Source organism: Meleagris gallopavo, chromosome 4 (assembly GCF_905368555.1).
Source record: "Meleagris gallopavo chromosome 4, MGAL_WU_HG_1.1, whole genome shotgun sequence".
NCBI lineage: Eukaryota > Metazoa > Chordata > Aves > Galliformes > Phasianidae > Meleagris > Meleagris gallopavo.
Window position 1 is genome coordinate 45,960,804 of NC_139407.1, and position 18,850 is coordinate 45,979,653.

Consider the following 18,850-nt stretch of genomic DNA (forward strand, 5'->3'; position numbering starts at 1 on the left):
GTGTGACAAAATTCGTATTAATATCTTATAATACCAGTATTATAAAGTGAGAAGAAACTGTCCCACTTATCTCTTTTGTCTTCCTGTTTAACTCCCTGGGATTTTCTTGCACTGTTGCACACGTACTGCAAGTCAAACATACACTGCCTAACTGAAAACTCCTGTGGACAATCAGTCACAACTCTGGATAAACTATGCCAGCCTGATTTCAGTGATACCTAGAAAACAGAACACATGCTTATGCTGAACAGATGTCACCACGAGGTCTAGCATCAGACATCCATTTGCAGCAACAGCAATTAAGATCTTATTTTAAAATAAATTCGGAGCTGGTCAGGTGGTCTTAGCTTTAAAAAAAAAAAAAAAAAAAAAAACACCATTTTAGGCTTGATATTTTATTAGTTCTCCATACTAACTAATTAACAATACAGTTTTGAGCTACCAATTTAAAACAGTTTATTCAGAATAACTGAAGTCAAAACATTATTTTGATTGTAGCTAGTCATCCTTGAAATTTCAGTCTGAGTGAGAAAAACATATGGTACTAACTGGTATTAACCAACTCAAAATGGTGACATTTAAAGTTTCATACACAATTCATTGCTTTAATAGCTGACAAACTTTAGAAAGTGCTTCATTTAAACCACACACTTTTTAGGTCAAGCAATACACCATACACAGATTGGAAATGAAAATATGTGTTGTATTTTTATATAAAAGGCTTATCCAGCTCTATCTGCACCTGATTATAGTTAGGTAGATTCCTGTCCAAATTACAGTTACCTGTAGAAATCATCAAGCTAATCTTTTGTCAACTGAGTCAGCCATAAAGGATACAAACTGTATGAGAGGTCATAGGGCATGGTTAATTCCACATAAGTTTTACTGGTATGCATTCTCTGCACTGTTGTCATGTGTATAAAAAAAAGCACAGGAGCTATTCATGTCTAACCTGACACGAAAAGCAATCCTGACTGACTTACGGATTTAATTGTCTATAAATAAGCTGTGCAGGCAATAAGTGCTGTTGTCTCGTTATAGGAACATATAAGCTACTGAGTGCAATTCAGAATAGTAATGATTGCTTGTAATTAAGTGCTGCCATGCAGTAGATTGACTTTCTATTTTGCTAAAAATTGTTTGCTCTGCAAAAAAAAAATATATATATATATATATACAAATAAGTCCTAGAACTATTTTCTCTAACAGCTCATCAGCTGCTATTTCACTAGTTTTCTTTTCTGAGATTACTAGCTCATCCCGTACATGTGGAACAAGATGAGGTTGTCCACCAAGCAGCGTCAATCTCACTTTTACAGCCTTTTTCAAGTCTTTGGGAATACTAGTTCCTACTATGATCATCGGTGTGTGCAAGTCTGGAACTATGCTGCCTCTCATGCTTGTCAGGAAGAAATATGCTCTTGATGTCATCTTAATTTTCTCACAGTTGGAAGAGAAACTTACCTCAATTCAAAATAACACATGCTAAAGAAAAAAAATACGCTTTCCTATTTAAAAAAACAGCAAAAAAAAAACAACTTGCATTTCTTTGGCCATTGCTAATAAAAAGTTTTTGAGAAATTCTTCATTCTGTTGCTCAAAATCATACTTGGGATACCGAATTATCCTGTTGCCACACAATCTGCAGGTGCTCAGTTTTTTCCACAGCTGTGGTGGTTTGAATCATGAGATCAGTGCAGAAATATGCAGGTTTGCCTCAAGCCCAGATCCACGATGGCTCTCAGTAGGCTCTTGACACATATCACTTTGCATTTTCTCTTGATTTTCTCAGACAAAGCGAAACACATAAATCCACGCACCTCTCACTTGTGTCTTCTTTATTCATTCAGGGAAACTCTGTGAATAGTCTTTTATGTATGAGACTTCATTCTGCTCTCATTGGTTCCTAACAGGCCTAATTCCAATGAAAATATATTTGTAGAACAAGAGTACAGCTGATTCATAACTCATGGGGACTAATGCTAAAGGCTGCCTGAAATCTGTGCCAAAGAGTTTAGTGCCAAGGTCTTAAGCCACACAAGAAGCAGCGAGAAGGAATGTGGATATATAAATCTGTACAAGATCACTGGAAAGAAATCACAGAATTTGTTCATGTAACATAATTTTAAGTACAAAATAATTTCAGAATCATTAAAAATATTTTTGTTCATGCTATTACAGGAACACTAATGAATTGTCATGTTCCAGTGCACAGGCTATTGCAACAGGAGGCAGAAAGAAAGATCTTTTTTTTTTTGCTTCTAATTGTTTATATACCCAAAACCACAGAGTTAAATCTAGGGAAAGCTGTACACTTAAATATTGACTGGAATGAAGCAGTGAACTTGGTGAATTATGTATCAGAATCACTATGACAAATCTTATATTTCTATGTAAAAACTCAAGACCCCAGACAGTCATTCATGTGACAAAGGAGATATTTAAAAGGATGTGTCTGAGAATTTCACATCTCATTTTCTAAAACTGTAAATAAGCACCAGCTAATTAAATTGTTTTCAAGTAACAACTAACATCAACATTCTGTAATATTCACCATCTAAGTTATGCTAAAGATTCTATCAAGATAAACTGAAACATTTGGTATCTAGGGAAACCATTCTACAATTACTGCATCTATCTCCATCCATAATTACAGCAAGGGTATCTCAGTGCTCTGTAACCTTTGCCAAATTAATATGATCATATGTGGCACTTTTTTTTTAATTGGAAGGGCTGAATTAGTGTCATATTAGGTCATAATAAGTAATAAATAAGACTTCTAAAGTTATAAAAACACACTGAAAAAAAGCAACATAATACAGTCCTTTTTGAGTTCACGGCCATTCACATTATTGCGACATTTGAGGTATTCCTTGAAGAGGAAAAGGCACAAGCAATGTTGATGGATCCAGATGTACAGAATCACAGAAACTTATGCAGCTATCTTAATGCCCTGTTGAAGAAAAATACACATTTCAGCACAGTAATTTTTCCTATATCTCTGTATTGTCTGGGCTTCAAGGTGAGTGCAAATTCATATTGCTTAAAATCTTCCCACGCCACCCTCCCCACTTAGCTACTTCTTTGGGTTTGTAAAGGCATGGAGCTAGACAGCATGTAGATGGATAACTGTCACTCTTGTGGGAAGGTGAACAAGTTTTACTTACTACAGACCAGGCCAAAGCAAAGGCAACCAGCAAAAAGAAAGCATGTGACAGTGGTCAGAGCAGAGTGAAAATTAATTTCAAATGCAGAAATTTCAGCCCCTTTACATACACAGAAAAAGGGCTACTCATTTTAAATACTTGTCCAAGTCTTGTTCTTAAGAGTCAAAGACATTCTGCATATTATTTCATCTCTTTGCTCAGTCTTCCAAGGGCTAATGTGAAAATCATGAATCATTAAGAACTAATATTCCCACCTACTTGGACTTCCACTTCTCTGTGGTGAAGGACTACGGCTTCGAGATAACTGCAAGACAAACAGAATGGAGAATTCAGCTGTGCCAAAGAGCAGTACCCAAGAAAGGCATCCGGGGAACCATCAACATTCGGAAAACTTGCATAGTTTACTCTCTAATGCAACTCCAGTGGTACAAAATCAAATTCAGCAAGTCCCTAGTCTTTCTGAGTTTAAAATATCTGATGTTTTTTAGACTACCAAGATTCAGCTGAGGCTTACATGAGACAGAAGAGGACTGACACTGCGATTCCGACTTCTACTTCTGCTCCTGTGAGACCACTACGAGAGAAGAGATTAGCAAACCTCTTTTAAGAGAGTGTTTACAAAAAGCAGACTCTGCAAGCAGACTTGTCATGCTGGGACAAGCTGTGAGGACACAGAACAAACACTAAATACAGTGAATTTTCTTTCTAAAAAACGGCTCTGTCAACAGCAGCACAACTTTTATTCCATGACAAATATATTAAAATAAATTGAACAATTCATCTTAAATACACTATGATAATTTAAATCTTACATTTGACATACATCACTCCAGCCATTTAGGGAACAACCTAGAATTCATCTTTTTAAATTTGAAAAAAAAGCTTAAATCCATTTACTTTCCTTAACACATTGATCTTAAAATAGAGTTTAAATCTAATGACTTCTCCTAATACATTCCTCAAGGAACATACATACCAGAGCTCCTCTTTTTGTGACTGCTTCTCCCTTCACAATCACAACATCATTTTCCATTAGAGCAGGCCATACATGATAGGCCACCAAGGCAGCTGTATAATCTGAGTCAACACTACGATGATACCTGTAGTAACACAGCGTACAAGAAATATCTGTGTTTAAGTGTAATATGATTCTTCAAGTTACCAAGGCTGATAAAAAGCAGAATATTAGTATAGCTCATAAGCATCTTTCTTGACATTATTTGCATATCACAAAAATAAGCTTTGTTTAAGTGAATCCTTAAAGAAATCCATTCACAAGCCAGACTTGGTAGAACAGTTGAAATGGCTGGGAGGCCACGTATTTGTATATCCCCCACAGAAGTCAAGGCCCTTAGGTTCACTGACAAATTAAATCTCCGGAGCAGTTTTTTGACAGTCACATTCATTAAATCTTCCTGAAGTATCTTGTCAAAATGAGACTCTTATAAAGGATATTACAGAAATATTTGGGATACTAGGATGTAAATTTATTATCAAGATTATGTGACACGAGAGGCAATTTTACTAATGAGATCCTCAGATACTGATAATGAAACAGTGATTTTCCTAAAAATTATTTGAAAGGGCTGTATTAATGCAGCAGACATATATTACCTCCCAAACTCTGCAAAATTGGCTGAATAATAAATGCCTGGTTTTTCATATTCAAACTCAAAACAAATACCAAAAAACTGAAACAGAAAATAGCAATGCATGTATACATTACTAACGTACATACAATAGCAACTCATATAGAATAATGTCATAAATAAGCAAGAAATTCTGCTGGAGGAAGACCTAAGGTAAAATGTGATTTGTTCAATCCTTTTATAGAATGCTATAGCATATATCTATGCCACACATATACCTATACAGGTAGACAGATAGATGTAGGCATATGTGTTTATACACACACAGCTCCCACAGCAGCACATATAAATACAAACACTAATTTTTGAAGGCCATACACATTAAGCAGGTGTAGAAAGCATCTGAAGACTATACTCTAGCATTGCTGCCTTCTTAGTTCAGCCAGTTGCTTTGGATATAAAATAGCTAACTGACCAGTATTTGGACAGTTCTCGTCACGTATGACTTTGTACTCTGTTGAAGGGTTACTTTTATTTTTATTTCTCTTCTTGGCTTTCAGGATGCTCTCATATGGGCTCCGTTTTATTTTATTTTTTATTAGAAGCCTCCCTATTTCTGCACCATTTCTTGCTTTCAAGAGCAGTTTTGTTTGAGCTATCAATCCCATTAGCTTTCCTGAAGGACTGGGAATACTCTTTCAGCCAACAAAGCAATCAGCCCTAAACTCATGGAAAAAAAAGAAAAGCGGTGTTATGGTATGTATTTTCTTTAAACAAAAATCCCATATTTAAAAGGCATTTTCCTTTTTTCTCAGCTCTAAACTAGAAGAGACAGAGCATATGGATTATAATCCATATGTCATATATCAGTCACAGCCTGAAAATCACAGTATAGATGTTGACAGATCTTGGTATCAGCCACCAACAGGCAGATGTCAGTAAAAATGACTTACCAAATGGACTACAGAAAACAGAGCAAAGACGCAGGCATTTTATAAACACTAGACACAGACAGAGACTAAGCAGAGAAAGGAAGAACAATAATTTTCCTCCGAAAAGACAAATTGAATAAACTTAAGAGATGGAAGTTTATCTTGAAAATTGCTATGCTGCTCATTAAAAAATAAGCTATAAATGCTGGCCTATATCCTAGCATTTCTAAACAATTATATACTTTAAAAACAAAGGGAATTCACCACAGACCAGGAATATTTGCGCCAAATTAGTGTTCATCAATCTTACACCTTCATATTAGTTAGGAAAGAAATAGACTATGCAATCTCATGGATTTTTTTCCATCTTTGATTTTTTTATAACAAGAGTCTCAATGAAAATAGGGCGTACTTACTTGGTCTCACTGAAGAGCTCACCATCCATACCAAAGGCAATATCAAGAGGAGGAGTGAGTGTCTGCATTGAGAAAGCCACACGACATAGCTCTCGAATAAAACTGCTGATGACAGCAAAATCAAATTCTGGTGTGGATGAAATCTTTGGGTTGATGTTCATGGAGCGAATTACTTCCTGAAAATAGACACAACTGAGTAATTAGAGCTCACTACTGCTTTTATTATGGGAAAGTAAGAAAATCCATCTGAAATACGAGTCTCTGCTTTCTACACTTAAAAATCAATATAAAAGGCTCTCAGAATTGTTATCTTAGGTTACTGCAGAAAATATTAGCTTCAGAAAGCTAGAGAAACAGAAACAGAATTGACATCGGTTTTAAGAGGGAGATACAGTTTTTCAGTACAGAGCTTAAGAAAAATAATAAAATTCACCTTATATTTATGTGATTAATACAATAACACTGCATCTTATCAACACTATTATTCTGACAGAGATGTTATAGTCATAGGCAAATAAAACAAGAGACAACTGGGCCATAACAATATTATTCTGGAAAATAAACCGCTACAAGACATAAAATCCATGCAATAAACTTCTCTTCCTGCTCCAGGGTACACTGCATTTCTAGTTTACACAGTGAATTTACTAGCTACTGAAATAGATCAACACATCCCTTCCCTGCTGCCCTTGACTTACATTGACGCTGGCTTGAACATCATACAGATCCTCATGGCGAACGATATAATCCATAACAGTGTCTTCAAGTGACTCAGGCCCCGAGTGCCCTATAGATAGTGTCTTTCTTACACGCATTTTGAACTGCCTGTAGGCCATCTTTGCTGCTTGGAAAGACTCCTGGAATTATATAGAAGGTCCAGTTAAATTCAGGAGATTGCAAGGTCAGATTTTTGTTATCCTTTCAGACTGACTTTAACCCAGTGTTATAGAAGGAGGAAGATAAAACACTGCCATAGAGGTGATGGCTGAAAATATCCCTCTTTGGGACGACTTCTCTGATGAAATCAAGTTATGATTTACTTTTCAAAGGTGGGATTGAAAAGCTTTCCAGGTAACACTCCACTTGCATACAGGACACACAGACACACATATCAACACAATAGAAGTACAATATCAAGTACAGAATTTAATAATTGCATTTAAGTGCTACAACCTAACATGTCAGACAGCAGTACTCCTTGTCTGTTGGGAAGAATGTTTGGGTAAAGACAACTGTGAAAAAAGAAACTGCAGTAAGTTAGATGTGCTTGGGATCGCACACGTTAAAAGATGTACTACCTCTCTGACACAGGTAGGGACTATGTGAATTTCATTAGACAAGAAAATTAAACACAGAAAAACAAATTTCTTCAGGCTGAGCTCTCACAGTAAACATGAGGTACATAGGTAATTTCAAGGAACCCATAAAACTAGAAAAACATATAGCTACAGGCAAGAGGGAATCATGACATGAAACATTTTCAGCTCCGTATAATGTAATATTTCCAAAAGTATTCATTTAAATGGAACAGTGATGCTTAGTGTAAAAGTCATCTACCTTTCAAGCCATTCCAAATTTTCTTATGAGTCTCTCTTAGCACATGCACTGCACATCACTGACCCTGTTCTAACGCAGGGGCAAGACAGACATAAAAGGACATTAAACTAAGTTTAATGTAGAAGTGGAAGGGAAGGAAAAGGAAAACAAGAAGAGAAATTTTTCTTTTTTGTACTTCACAAACACCAAGTAATCCAATCCAGTCATAGCACTTTATGAAATGAGAAATATTTTCCTTTCTTACCACTGCTGCTGTGTATATTATCCTCTGCACCATCTCCATATCATTGATGTACATCCTCAAAATCCTCTCTGCATCAAAGCGATCTTTAGAATAAATGTCCCCAAAGCGAGCAACCAGGAAGGCATGACGTGAAGCATTCGTGCTCCTGGCTCGGCCAGGTGAGCAGCTCCTCAGGGGAAGAGGACTAGATGACCTGCTCCTCATGCGTCTCGGGGAAGGAGAGCGGCTCCTTGCAATCCTAGGAGAGACACGCAACAAAACATGCAGTCACTTCAGCATCTGCAGGTGCCTTGGCCTAGTGGCAGCTTTACATCAATTTAATTATCGTCAGGGACACCGAGATTTGAAGGAAAAAAATCAAAGAAGTAAGGCTGCAGCTGATTTAGCATGAAGGCATTTGTGTCAGTATATTTCATGGGCTGGATCCTAACTGATAAAATAGAACAATTTCCCAAACTGTATAAAGCTATTCACTTTGTTCCGGATAAACACACTTCTAACTACGGAAACTTCAGAGATATATTTCTCTTCAGTATCACTGAGAAGCTGTGAAGTTGAACAAATGAGAATAGTAATTTCTGCCCCATAATGGTGCAGTATGCAAAGAGGACTTACAAACAACAACAAATCATCCGTTTTTATTCTGTACAGTTGTTTTCAATGTATTTTTTAAAGCTATTCTATTTGTTATAAGCTCAGGGTAACTGTACAAAATTAAAAGTTCATGCACTAGGAGAAACCAGCTTGAAGCTGGTTTATGTTCCTCTGCAACCAAAGTACAGAAGTTTAACTTTTGTTCATGCTTCACATTAACATGAGGAGCCACCTCATGCCACCTAACCTTTACAATTTCTCCAATCCAGTGACTTCTTTGAAAAATGGCCCTACCTGCTCTGCAAAACAGACTTCTGGGCATCCAGGATAGAAAGCTCATCCCGCAACATTTCAATCTGCTGCTCATAGTCATTCAGATGATCTAATCTCCTCAGAGAGTTCTCCTCCTGGGCACGGGAAGCCTTCAGACTTAACCACATCGAATAAAGTCAGTCATGAGATGCCCTTCTACCAACAATGCAAACCATCTATCAATTAACCCTTATCAAACAAGAACAGAACAGGAGACTCTTTGTGCTGAAATACAATAAGATTAAAAGATAAAAAAAACAATACTCTTAAGTACACTTTAAAGTGTAAATGTGCCCTGTGGCAGGAGACAGGATACACTGCACTACATTACAGGAGAGATGATTGGCTAACTTCTGGTGTCCTTGAACTACCTTAGATCATAAGGCCAAAGAAAACCATTGGTTTCTTTCTCATATTCTGACTCATCTAGAGTCAGAACTTGTAGGAAATTATAGGAAAGAAAACTGAGCTGACAATTCTTTTCTCACATCATGTCTTCAGGTACTTTTCTTCAATTGTTTTGCTCAAAAGACATCACTAATGCTGTTATTTAAATAATACTAGAAGCAAATGATTCCTCTTCTGCTCTTCCCCCCAAAGTGTTTCTCAAGCATCTGCAAGTTTACAGTCTATTGTTTACTCTTACATAACGCTAGGAAGCATCTCAACACCTCCACTTCCCCTGCTAGCACAAATATCACTGTTGTTTTCCTCTTTCTAAAAAAATACCAATGCTTTCTATTCATTTTGGAGGCATTCAGTTTGTCCTCCCTTCTCTTTACTAATGAGCACTGGTGAGATTTTCCACAATCTGAACCTGAATCTGAATGAAAGTTATTACACCTATCAATTGGCAAGTTTTCTGCTCAGGAGAAGCTGCAGGAAAGCAGGACTCAGAAGATCACAAGTGATAAGGTCAGCAAATCTGTCACAACTGTCCTTTCAACCTGGTTAGGAAAAGCTACAGATACAGAACAGTGTTTTATATCCACTTTTATTTGCAGTTAAGGCTAGAATCCATTCCTTGATGTATGAAATTCCACCATTCCACTAGGAGAAAATACAACAGCCTTGAGAACTGTCAAATATCTAATGCTCTTTGGATAACAGCATCTCTCTGCTAACCTCCAGTCCAGAACAATTCAGTAGTTACAAGGACACTCCCCATTCCACCACTTCTTTAGTTAAGCTAGACTCACACAGAAATTCAAGGCAAGAACAATCCACTTATGTCTTTTTTCCCCAGACCCTTTTTTTTTTTTTTTTTTTTTTTTTTTAAGAGGAGTCCTCTCTGACAGAGAAAATACAGCCTCCTAAAGTCACTGACTTCAGGTACCATATAGAACATTAATAATTATAATCACATTTATCAGAACTTCTTTCTGCTAACCTATATAACACGTCCTCTACAAAGCAGAAACAGACCGAAAAGCCCTCATGACCTTACTTTCTTCAGCAAGGTGTCTGGCTTCGCTGTGTTTGATTGAGTGAAGATTGGCAAAACTCTAAATATCCGAGGAGAGAACTTCCATTTATAACAGTATTAATAAGATTTCGTTCAGTCTGCATATAATATGTAATCCTGTTATAATGCATATCCCAATATAACAAAAACTTACACTGACTCTACAAGTTAATTATATTGAGCCTAGAACACACTTGCTCTAACAGCCCAGGAGAAAGGTGTCTGACAAAAAAATGATTGAAATATACAAGACAGATAGACTACAGACAAGACAAATGAGTTCAACAGCTATTCCAAAAAGAAAAAAGAGTCAAAAGCAAAGGACAGTCCTGGGAAACTGCTATTTCAGTAAAATAGATAAACAGATAGAGACAGATAAATAGATAAAAAGATAGATAAATAGATAAACCTGCCCTAGGTGTCGCAGGCAGGTGAAGGCTAGGCAAATCTGATTTTACTCAGCTAAAAAGGTTACAGTCTTTATAGAGTCATTTGAGGTGGAAGGAACCCCGAAAGATCATCTAGTCCAACTCTCCTGCGATTTTGAAAAGTTGTTTCAAAGAACACAGAAATTGCTTCAATCAGAAGCTCAGAACCCAGGCAAAAGACACAAAGACAGAATTGCCACTAAACTGAGGGTGAACACAAACAATAAGCACATGGAGATTGCAGAAATCCTGAATTCACAAAAAGACAGGAATGTTTTATTGTCTGCCATTAATACAAATGTCAACACAAATTTCCACGCAGTCTGCATTAAGACCTACACTCAGAATTTGTGAGAGGCTCTGTTCTCAACAAATTGCTTTCATCTGGAAAACAGTGGTCAGCTTTCATCTAAGAATTAAAATATTAATATGAGCTACTTTTCAGCCGAAAAAAAATCAAAAAGAAAAACATTTTATGGGAATACAAGTCTATCTTCCACATATCCATTCAAAAAGTTAAAGTCTGAAGTGATGAACACCTACCAGGGAAAGTCCATAGATGAAATCCATGAATTAATATTATTCCAGAAGCAATGATAGGCATTTAGAATCCCTAATACTCTTTCACATTCTTTTCTGATAATATAACCATTTTAAAAAACAAAAACAAAAACTGGGCTACATTTCATAACAGTGAAGAATTATAACTGCTTCTAGAACTGCAGAACCAGCCACAAAAGAAAATTAGTTTTAAAGGCTACTGTGCTGAAGCAGAATGGGAAGTCCCCCCAGCTGCTCTATTACTGATCCAAATTAACTCTCCAGATGTGACCAAGACATTTAGGAACTATAAAAATTTTTAAAGCAGAGACAGCAACATTAGTAATACTCATGTACAGGTCTGTGCAGACAGGCAAAAGGATCTGGAAAACAGTCTGAAAGAAAAAGCCTTATAAATAACTTCACCTTAAGGCAGAGAGACCAAAATGTTTTCTATCTAACATATATGCTTACTTTCAAGAGCATCATAGCAGGAAATCCGTGTCTGTAGCTCACTACATTCCAAATATGGTTCACTCCTATTAATTTTATCTACAAGACTGAGTGCTATCAAGCTGATAATTTCAAAGTAACCCTTCCTCTAACCTAAAGAGAAAAGGATATAAGTTCAGCAAGAATAACAATCCTTCTCACTTGGATTGATTTGTGCTACTTCTTCCTAGAAAGCAGAGGAAAAAAGCTCCAGGATGTCAAGGACCTAGACATATTTTCTCTATAGCATGGGACAGTGTAGTAGAATAAACAGCATCCACTCAGGTAGAAGACAGACAGTCTTTGCATGCTGACTTTCTGCCACAAATGCTGCAAGATTAGATTTTTCTTACGCTGCTCTTAGCTGAATAATTTCATCTGCTGCTGCCAAAAGAGTAGTGGCTGATTTGGTCTTTGTGTCTTCAAGAGCCAACTGGGTTTGTGCCAGACTGCAAGAAAAATTAATAACCTTCATGGCAAAGGCAGAGATTCCACCAGAGAATTTAATATAACTGTTTTAGCAGACCAAATCTGTACCAATTTAACATATGAAAACCATCACAGTGGGCTTTGTGCAGGCTATCAGCACACAAAATAGTTTATAAGTCATATCTGACTAAGCAACAGAATTATTTTGCTACAACTCATGTTTTTTTCATTAAGGCTCAACCAGTTTTTCATCTATTCCAACAATTTATAGTGCTCAGAATGACTTCACCGTCTGTAAATGGGGTATCGTGGGACATGAATTCTCTTCCTTTTGCATCTGTCCCCTGTTATCAATAACTACACAATAATGACTCTGTAGCATCATTCATCCTGAAAGGATAAAAACACAACTTCCCTTCTGCCTGAAACACCTACAATTACCTCTTTTGAGGTTTCTGCCTTCCAGAGTCCTGCCTTTGCAAACCACAGCCAGCCCCTTTCTAACCTGACTGCACAAAGAAACGCAGCCCACAAAGCTGTGAAGAATCTTTGCCACTTCTTAAGGAACAAGCCTAAACCTGCCTTGTTTTGTACCGCAAACTGCCACACACACAATCTCTGTAGTGAATAAGTTTCCTTGTATTTCTCAACTTGACCATCCAACACTTCTCCCCAGCTCAGCAAATAAAGTCTATCCACACAGGAGCATAGGATGAAGTGCTTCATGCTTAAATCAACCTTTATATATACAGAACTTCATATGTACATAGAACCACAGAATAGCTGAGGTTGGCAGGGAGCTCTGAAGCTTGTCTGGTCCAACCCATGCTAAGCAGGGACACACAGAGCATGCTGCCCTTATGAAAATCTCCAAGGAGACCACAACAGTGCTCAATTGCCTGCAAAGTGAAGAAATGCTTCCTAATGTTCAGAGGAAATCTTTTGTTTCAGTTTGTGCCCACTGCCTCTTGTCTCCACCTCTAGCACCCAGCACAACTGAGAAGAGATTGGCTCCATTTTCTTTACACTCTCCCCTCAGGTATTTACTTGTATACATTTGCAGGATCCATTAATCATAAAATTCAGTCAAGCTCCAACCCCCTGCCATGGGCAGGTTGCCTCCTATCAGATCAGGCTGCCCAAGACCCCATCCAACCTGGTCTTGAATGCCTCCAGAGATAGGCATCCACAGCTTCTCTGCGCAGCCAGCGCCAGTGCCTCACCACTTTAATTTCCCACAACTCTTCTCAATAGTCAGAAATATCAACACATGACAACTCCTTTGCTTATTAAATCTTCCAGGCTGGAATTATTTTTTTTAAGATTACCTAATAATGGCAAATTTGTTGGACAAAGGGATTGAATGCAACTTCAGTAAATTTGCAGATGACACCAAGTTGGGAGGAAGTGTGGATCTGCATGAGAGGAGGAAAGCCCAGCAGAGGGAATGGCTGAGGCCAACGAGATGAAGTTCAACAAGACCAAATGCATGGGGTTGTTGTACCCAGCAGTGCTACATGCTTGGGACAGAGCGGTTGGGAAACTGAAAAGAGGAAAAGGATTTGTACATGTTAAATGACGGCCAGCTAAACATGGGCAGTGTGCCCAGGTGCCCAAGGAGGCCGATGGCATCCTGACTTGTATCAGAAATTGCACCAAGCCAGCAGGATCCTGGAGGATCATCCCTCTGTGTTCAGCACTGGAGAGGCCGCACCTCAAGAACTGTGTTCAGTTTTGGGCCCCTCACTACAAGAAAGACATCGAGGCCCTGGAGGTCCAGAGAAGGGCAAGGAAGCCATGAAGCATTCGGAGCACAAATCTTACAGGGAGCGGCTGAAGGAACTGGGATTGTTTAGAGTGGAGGAGGCTCGGGGAGACCTGACCTCTCTACAGTGACATGAAAGGAGATTGTGGCAAGGTGGGGGTTGGCTGCTTCTCCCACATAACAGTCACAGGATGAGATAACAGACATAATGGCCTTAAGTCGTGCCAGGAGAGGTTCAGGTTGGATAGTAAGAAAAAATTTCTTCTCAGAAAGAGCAGTAATGCATTGGAACAGGCTGTCCAGGGACGTGGTAGAGTCACCATCCCTGGAGGTTTTCAAGAAAAGCATAGATGTGGCACTGAGGGAACACACCTTAGTGAGTGATGGGTGGACAGTTGGACTAGATGATCTGAGAGACTTCTTTGATAGTCAAAAATCAAAATGCCTGCATTTATTCAAGATCCAGATACTAGATACTTGGGGAGTAGGAGGCATCTGCCAGATTAGGATACATGATGAAATATTCTTTCTACTGAATTGCTTTTTCAGTTCTAGCTTACACAGTTCGCAGACCTGAGAACTTGATATTCTTTGGATTTCTTAATAAAAGCATTAACTTATATCCTTTTTTGTATTAACCAAATGATCAATGATTTTGTGATCCTGCGATTGTGAACATTCATTTTTCTCACACTAAATAGAACACAATGGAAAATATCTGTCACTTGGAGTGACTTCCAAAATGTTCTTGGAAGTGGCTCAAACCAGATCAACCTGTTTATGAAGCAGACAATTATTTTGTAACTACAGTGCTCCATAAAATGTGCTTCATGCAATCCAAAAACTGTTCAGTTCCATTGGACTATGTGAAAAATCTGCCTTTCTTCCTTCATCTTGCCATAATGGCTTTTGATCTTAGAAATACACATACTAATTACATACTAATTACGATATGCTCTACATCCTTCAATAATGATTGCACTGAAGCTACTCTATTTTTTAAAATCAATGTTTGCTCAGCCTGTAGAAGTCTATGAACTATAATTTAAGTGAGATGGTTATGTTCTATACAAAACTCTTGTCTGGAGTACTGCCATGTTTGCCAACACTTCTTCCAGAAGCAAAACATATCAGGTCAATCAAGGAATCTAAGTATGACTGTATCACCTGTAGTCCATTTCGAACACAAATGGAATATTCTGAAACACTGATTTTAAGCCAGAAATGAATAATTTTACAAATCTTCCAGTATTTAAATGTCACTAGAAAAAAGTATTGCAGGGGAAAAAAATGGGGAGGGGAGGAGAAAGGGGGGGAGGGATTTTTATGGGGAGTTAACTCCCAGTTAATTCCCCTACTCTTGTTGCACATGGTCAAGCTCCAGACGAGTTGATGTCAGTTCTTCCTGCAGCTCCTGCAGCTGAAAAGTCTGCCTCAGTTGTCTCTCTTTCTCAATTGAATCCTACAGTGAAACAAAATAACAGTTTCAATATTGTACCTTACAGAATCCTTCAGTAACATAGCAATCTTAGCATGCATGTTTCTAAAAAGTTCAGTAAAGACCGTAGAATCATAGAATTGCTCAGGTTGGAAAAGACCTTAAAGATCATTGAGTCCAACCACAACCTAACCATACTGCCCTAACAGCCCTCCGCTAAATCATGTCCCTGAGCACCACATCCAGTTTTTAAACATCCAGGTGACTCAACCACCTCCCTGGTTAGCCTATTCCAGTGCTTAACAGCCCTTTCAGTAAGGAAGTTTCTCCTAATATCCAACCTAAACTTACCCTGACACAACTTAAGGCCATTTCCCCTTGTCCTGTCACTAGTGAGAAGAGACCGGCCCCACTCTTGCTGTAAGCACCTTTCAGACATTGGAAGAGAGCAATAAGGTCTCCCCTCAGCCTCCTTTTCCCCAGACTAAACAGCCCCAGTTCCTTCAGTTGCTCCTCGTAGGGTATATTCTCCAAGCCTCAACCATTTTTAAGGTAATTGAAAATAAAGTTATGACTGACTATGCCATCAACAAGTACAGATTTGTGAATTCATGCACACAAAATAGAAGAAATACTTACTAAAACAAGTCAGGTAACTTATATTTCAAGAAAGCTGCATGTACAGCAGCGTGCTATGTTTTTAACAACCTATAGATTTGCCTTATGGTACTAAACAGGTAACTGCACAGCAGGCTTTTCTTCAAACTTTGAATGTCACGTGCAGTTATTACTATGAGCAACAAATGACATATTTCATTAAGCAAAACGAGGGAGGGAGGCTATTATTCCCTTAAAAATTCCCTTAAAAATAAACTTCCTACCTACCTGATTTAAGGAGAGGCTAGTTTCAAAGAGCCTTCCTGAAGTAGCATGGGAAAACCAAGCCCCTAACCACGGCAGGAGACGAGTTTTTATTGTCTCTACACCTGCATAATGCCCACCTAGGAAAATACAAGCATTAGGAAACTATGAGACACTTATACGAAGAGCAGAGCTTAAGAAGATGGCACATGTGAAATGTGCCAGTAATAAGGCAAGGCACTGATTTACCGTCTTGAGATGTCTCATTGAGGATTGTGAAGAGCTGCCCTTGAATCATAGATGTCATTTCTATTAATTCACAACACTGGTTCAGATTTTGATCACAGGAATTGATCTGTAAATTAATTGGTATTAATAGATCTGCCTGGAATTTCTTGCTTAGAATAATTCCTGTTGCGATCATGACATTAAAGGGTTAGCTCTTTATGTGACTTTATTATTATTATTACATTTCCACAGCTATTTCTTACTGCACCCTTCAGAATAATCATCTTCAGAATGATCACGTTGCTAATAAGCACACAGGCTACACATCAGGATTCTCTGGCCCCATTAAGTCACCACTAGACAAAACTAACTCCTTTCCCCAGTGACAAACAAACTGCAACTATAAACAAAAGAATATAAAGATGCATTAAAATCTTTTAGCAGAGTTTTTTGGGGGGTTTTGTTTTCTTTTTGTTTTTGTTTTGTTTTTTTAACTTTACCAACAGCCACAAGAGCTCTTTGTAGTTTTACCTGATTTAAGAGTTATCAGCTGAAACAAGCAATACTCAAGTCTGGGCAAACCCCAGCATTAAGCTAGGAAACAACAGAACGGTAAAATTAAATAACTTTCAACAAATACAATTCCCAAAAGGAAATTATGGAGTTCAACTTCTCAGGACACTCCTGCACCTGCCAGGAAAAAAACCACACCCTTTGTACCCACTTCCTTCATCTTTATTTGTAATACAGCTATCATCTTCACCTTGCATTGACCACCAGGTCCTTATGCTTCAGTGGCTCCATGTAGTTCGCAGGAGCTTTGAAAACAGGAATGACCCTCACCCATATATAGTCACCTCACACTTGAGTGCTGCAGCATGCTTTCCTCTGTCCTCAAGAAGTACAGTCTCACCCTGCTAACATTCACCAGAACACCACTGCAAATTGCATTTTTCCAGCTCATTACACTGACACGACACCCACAGTGCTCCCATCTGCCAGCTCTGCTCCTCACAGCAGAGAGCTGCTCAACTCCATCTCCAAGACCTGTGGACTACACTCACCCACTTCCTGTGCTGTTGAGCAGCCCCATGGCCTGCTGCCAGTACCCACATGCAGGGTATAAGGTGAGTGCTCCTGTTCCTCCTGGTGCCCCGTGTTCTGCAAACCTTTACCAGCCTCCCTCAAACTACTCCTTAGGATTGCCTTCAGCCAGGAATCCTGCACAAAGGCTGATGGGCACTGTAACCCTTCATACAACAAGGTATGCACAAAAGGGTCACATCTTTGCTCAAGATGTGTGCTCACCGATCACAGCAGCAGGCTGAGGGCAGCCGCAGTGCCCTGAGACACAGGAGTGAGGATGTTGTGGCCATCACCACTGCTGAGAATATTTACAACTTCCAAGCTTCAGTTCCCTCCATCGCAACACCTTCCCCTCGATGTAACCCTTCCTGTCCTGCTCACACGGTTTCGCCTCCTCCACCTCCTGCCCTCTTCTCTCTTCACACAGCCCTGCTGCTGCCATACCCCCGAATCCTACTCCATCCCCTCCCGCCCACCTCCAGCTTTCTCCTCCCCGTGCAGTTCTCTGCCCCCAAGACCCTGCACAGCACTCCCCGAGCACCCTCTGCCCTTCCCTTGGCCGCTGTTTCGCCTCGTGCCTCCTACCACCTGCGCAGCAAAATTCTCTTTGACTTTATCCCGGTTACTGCAGCGCACAGATCCCTTCTAGCTTTCCACTCTCGCCACAGGCGCAAGAAAAGTAAAAACGTTGAAGCTGCGCACGCCAGGAGGCAGCAGTGTGTACACGTGCGCGTCCCGACGCGGCGCTCAGAGGGCAGCTGCGATCACAGCAGAACCACAACTCGGAGGGCGCCGGGCAACCGCCGCCTCCCGCCGCCCCTGCGGCCCCACGGCCGCGCTGCCCGCGGGTCCCGGGGAGGGACAGCCGATGCGGGGACCGCGGCTCTCCGCACCTCATAGTCCTTAGACCAGCTCTCTAATTTCTCTTGCATTAGCCGGCAGCTCTCGGCTTTGACAAGTTTCTTCAAGCTGCCAGCCATACTCGTGGACAGCTCTTTCACGGCTGGGCCCGTGGTTGGGACGGGCTGCTGTGGTCTCGTTGTCCCGTCCCGTCCACCCGGGAGCCCTCCGATGGTAGCGCGGGAGGAGCTGACGTCTCCCGCCGGGGCTCACGGCTGTGGGCGGCGCCGCGGCCCCGCTGCCTTTATAGCCGCGATTGTAACGTAGGCCGGCCGCGGCGGGTGTCAGGACGACGCAAGCAGGGCGCGCTTCGCTTGTGGCAACGGGGCGGCCACCCCACCCCCAGGCCCCATTGCCCGCCCCAGCCCGGCCCGGCCCAGCGCGGCGGGGAGCGCAGGGGCACACGG

The 18,850-nt window shown here is 39.9% G+C and overlaps 1 protein-coding gene across 10 annotated transcripts; it reads right to left on the reverse strand.

Moving 5' to 3' along the window:
• Positions 1-379: 379 nt before the first annotated feature.
• SPATA18 (spermatogenesis associated 18) lies at positions 380-18,738 on the reverse strand. Of its 10 annotated transcripts, none has more exons than XM_085223163.1 (12): positions 18,437-18,736; positions 16,479-16,584; positions 16,254-16,369; positions 15,289-15,392; positions 8,794-8,928; positions 7,906-8,143; positions 6,803-6,961; positions 6,105-6,280; positions 4,144-4,267; positions 3,682-3,741; positions 3,422-3,471; positions 380-2,953 (listed from the first exon to the last, which is right to left on the reverse strand). In XM_085223163.1, the coding sequence occupies exons 1-12, from the start codon at positions 18,521-18,523 to the stop codon at positions 2,941-2,943; spliced, it is 1,368 nt and encodes a 455-aa protein (XP_085079289.1). In that variant the 5' UTR covers positions 18,524-18,736; the 3' UTR covers positions 380-2,940. The 10 variants fall into 10 exon arrangements, with proteins under 10 accessions (XP_085079289.1, XP_085079291.1, XP_085079295.1 ...); XM_085223165.1 differs by having other exon boundaries at positions 3,426-3,471; positions 18,437-18,735; XM_085223169.1 differs by lacking the exon at positions 18,437-18,736 and adding an exon at positions 18,132-18,424.
• Positions 18,739-18,850: the final 112 nt, after the last annotated feature.